The following is a 4,025-nucleotide window of genomic DNA, read 5'->3' as shown; positions in this document are numbered from 1 at the left end:
AACGAGTAATATTCTAGGGAGAGTTTATAAAAATTAAGAAAATTAAATTAATTACTTAATATATAAATGGTTTTGAGTCGGTACCTTGTGGAAATATTACTTAATGTATTTATAACAATTATAAAAAAATTAAAGTTATTTTATTTATATTAATTAAAATTCATAAATTTTGAAAATTTTTCACTTACATTAAGATCATAACGTACGAATATTCGTAATATATTTCTGAGAAAGGATCTTGATTTCAAACTTTATTTCAATTTCACACAATAATATTGATTTGCGATTAAAAACAACAACCTTTTTTATATTTATTGTTCTTGCCGCTATATAAAGAACGTCCTTAACAGTATATTTCGTTATTGACATTCGTACAGTCAAACAAACAAGGACTACATTTCCAGTTGTGTTTATTACCATTTACTTTGTAACGTATTTCTGCAGTAAGTAAGTGTAATTTGCATTATACACATCGATGTGTAGCATTTTATCTGTTTAGGTATGTTATATACTTTTTCCTTCCGCATTAATACGGCGATATACTTTTATAAGCTAAAAGTAAATATCAAATAATTCCTATCTTCTTCAATAGATAAACAAAATTAATACCTTTCATTATAAGATAAAACACATATTATTAATGTTTAATATGTATATAATATCTTAAACTATAAATAAGTAAAAGCTCTTTAAAAAATAGATGACTATAGTTACAGAAAAATAAATATGCAAAAAGAAAGAGGCTTGTTTTTTATGAAACATCAACATTTTTTAAACACAAATTTTTGGCAAAGTCCTGCCAGCTTTTCAAATTACAATTTATACATTTATTATTATTGTTAAACACGTGTAACCTTTTCTATCGTTATTTAAATGAAATAAAACAATCAAATAGTTAAAAGAAAAAAAAATACATAATAATATCATCAACAATGACGATTTATTTTATAACATAACAAATATAAATTAATAATTTTTAAATTAATTTGAAATTATTACTTAATATTAAACAAGTGTACATCCATTTGTTATGGCTCATGAAAATTTAAAATATCATTATGTTACAACATTATTATTGTTATTATTATGAATGTTTCGCTACAATAATTTTGCATTTCTTCTGCTTTGTAATATATGCGGTGCGTTTAGAATATCATATTGTAATATAATCATGTGATTTGTAAATACAAGTTGTGCATTATGCTATCGACTGTTTATAGGTTTCAATATTCCAGACAATATAACAAAGGTTAAAATACTAAAGTTGCATTATCCTAATCCGGACACACTGATTACTGTTAAATCTATAACAAATATACTCGTAAATTTATTTTAAAAACAAGCATAATATGTTTAACGCGAATAAGTAATAAATAGTTTTAGAAAATGGATTGAAAAATAATTTTCACCATGCTAAAGTAAAATTGGTCGATTGTCCTGATTTGTCCAAGGAACCGTTCCATCTTGTCGCACCAGGTCAGAGATCTCTTTATTACTACTAACACTTTTAATTTCTTGCTTAAAAAGCGATAATATTATCAGGAATAGGTGGCGAAACAGGAATAATAGAGCTAGGTCGTGCGTCTCCAGTTGCGAGAATAGACAAAATATATAGCATGAGGAACATTTTAAATGGCCTCGGTCGTAGTAGTTATTTTATTTTCGGCAGTGGTATTTCTACACGTCAAATGGGAAATTAGGCGAAGTATGTATCATTGATTTGTATGAAATAAAATATAATGATGTAAAATAATAATATGTCGTTAAAACATTTATCTTATTTTAATTTTGCTGTTATTTTCTTTCAATATAAATTAAATTGATAAATTAATCGTACTTTTGCTTTTTTGAAAATTATTTATTATTAATATTTATTATTTTATTTTACTTTCTATTGATGAACAGTTTGTTATGAACGAGTCATCTTTATCAATCGGCAGTGTACAAGTCAAAAAGGTCCTAGATCAAAATCACATTTTATCTATGGACTTAACAGAACACAAATGTAATGTGGAAAAGGTTACTGGCGAAGTTAGATGCAATGTGGGAACTTTCTTTGTTTGCGAAGGTTCAACTACGCCTGTTTAGAAGTGTATGCTAAGGGAATATGTCCCGATGGAGCTAAGCCAGGTACTAAACGCACGTCATTAATGTCTAAGGACTTTCTTTTAACCTCAAATGACATACATTTATTACTTATTGTTTATTATTTATTGACAGAAAATATTTCATTCATAATTTCAATGCGTCAAGCCCTTCTACGAGCATTTGGGTCTGCAAATCTTGTCGGTAAAAAATAATATACAGTGCAATTATTGTATATTTATTAGAAAAGAAAAATACAGGAATGTTCTTCTTTTCTTTAATTATTTTATAATACTTGGGTATACTTGCTGTAAAACAGTAAAAAATGCAAATATGCGTTGCTTTAAAAATATCTCGTTCTTTTCCACACTTTTAATGATTAAAACAATACTTCTCTAATCCAAACAAATTTTAAACAAATTTGACGTAATTATAATCCGTAAGAAAATGTTTAGGCAACAATTAGTATTATTACGTATTAGTATTGTACGTATTTAGTACACTTTATTGCGTTATACGTAGATTTTTCAAAAATGTATTTCTTTTATATGCACATTAATGCTAATTATTACTTTTATTAAAACTTTAAAACTTTGACAAGGTACAGATAATATAGTTCTTTTAACAAGTTTACTTTTAATTGACAATATTACAATTTTCAAATATCCTAAATCTTTTTGACAGGAAACATAATTCGGTACAAACGCAGAGAACTGAAATAGAAATCGTAATGCATAGAGTCAATAAATATAATACAATAATATTTTTAGCATACAAATAAATATGAAAAATAATCATGTAACATCAAACTGTATCAAGTTACCTTTCAGAGATTATTTAGATGAGTAGAAAAGTAAATATAAAAATATATTATTTGCTTATTTACAAATTTTTTATGAATTTCATTAAAATTATGCACACACAAGAACACTTTTGTATATTTTCTGATTAAAGTAAATAAATGTAAATAAGATAACTAAGTATATTAGTTTCAACAATATTACTAAACATAACTTTATCATTTTAAATAAATAAACTACATATAAGTATTTGTTTTCATAGCTTTGGGTGTGCACATAACACGCAATGCAGTGTTGAAATATAGAATCAGCCATAATTCATTCGAGAATGAGTCTAATGCACTAAATGATTATTGTATGGTAAATGTTCCTGACCCAGTGATTAGTACATTTAACAACACCATCACAGAAGATCTCCAGATGCCAGGAGGACATTCAATGGTAACATGAATATTTAAGCTTTAAAATTGATATGACTTTTTTATATGAGCTTTACATATTTTAGTTTACTAGTCACTTTTTAACTCATCACAATGCAAATGGAATGTATTCTTTTCATAAAACTGAAAAAGATGCCATAGAAATCTTAGGATACTTTAGTCCGGCAAAAACATTATATTATTTTGCTGATCCGAGTCATTTTTATATTAATCCGAAAAGTTAAGAAATTCATTGGGTCGCTTCTGGCTTAATTTTAATTACGAAATATTGCTATAGCGTATATGTATATTGTGCGTGTGGGACTGTTACTTTTCCTGGTCGCATTTCTATTGCTTTTCTATATCTATACCTTTATTTAGTTTTAATATATTATGTGTATTTTTCTTCTATGTTTGAATTTTTGAGATTTTTATTTTAGCTAATATAATTTTTTTTCTATAATCTCTGTTAGGTCTTTGCTTTTTATTTATTATGAACATTTTGCCATTAATTGACATGTAAATGACAAATAATTACCTTATGATAATAATACAGTATTTTAAAAAATATGTACTTATTATTTAGTACCTTGTAATTATTATAGAATATAAATATTTCTTGTTGCTTCCATTTTATTGTAAAACTATTAATGATATTGTTATAATCATTTTAATTTGTCATTTTTGATTTAGAAAATATTAAAGACACTGTGTTTAAATT

At 25.5% G+C, this 4,025-nt stretch overlaps 1 protein-coding gene across 6 annotated transcripts; it reads left to right on the top strand.

Moving 5' to 3' along the window:
- Positions 1–367: 367 nt before the first annotated feature.
- LOC140664937 (uncharacterized) lies at positions 368–3,661 on the top strand. 6 transcript variants are annotated; one of them, XM_072890572.1, is made up of 7 exons: positions 368–443; positions 1,221–1,476; positions 1,543–1,705; positions 1,906–2,130; positions 2,221–2,289; positions 3,148–3,326; positions 3,391–3,661. In XM_072890572.1, exons 4-7 carry the CDS (start codon positions 2,037–2,039, stop codon positions 3,547–3,549), a joined length of 501 nt encoding a protein of 166 aa, XP_072746673.1. In that variant the 5' UTR covers positions 368–443; positions 1,221–1,476; positions 1,543–1,705; positions 1,906–2,036; the 3' UTR covers positions 3,550–3,661. The 6 variants fall into 6 exon arrangements, with proteins under 6 accessions (XP_072746673.1, XP_072746674.1, XP_072746671.1 ...); XM_072890573.1 differs by having other exon boundaries at positions 369–499; positions 1,549–1,705; XM_072890570.1 differs by having other exon boundaries at positions 369–499.
- The last annotated feature ends 364 nt before the right edge of the window (positions 3,662–4,025 follow it).

This window comes from Anoplolepis gracilipes, chromosome 4, assembly GCF_047496725.1.
Source record: "Anoplolepis gracilipes chromosome 4, ASM4749672v1, whole genome shotgun sequence".
NCBI classification, from domain to species: Eukaryota; Metazoa; Arthropoda; class Insecta; order Hymenoptera; family Formicidae; genus Anoplolepis; species Anoplolepis gracilipes.
This window is presented reverse-complemented; position numbering and strand designations above follow the sequence as displayed.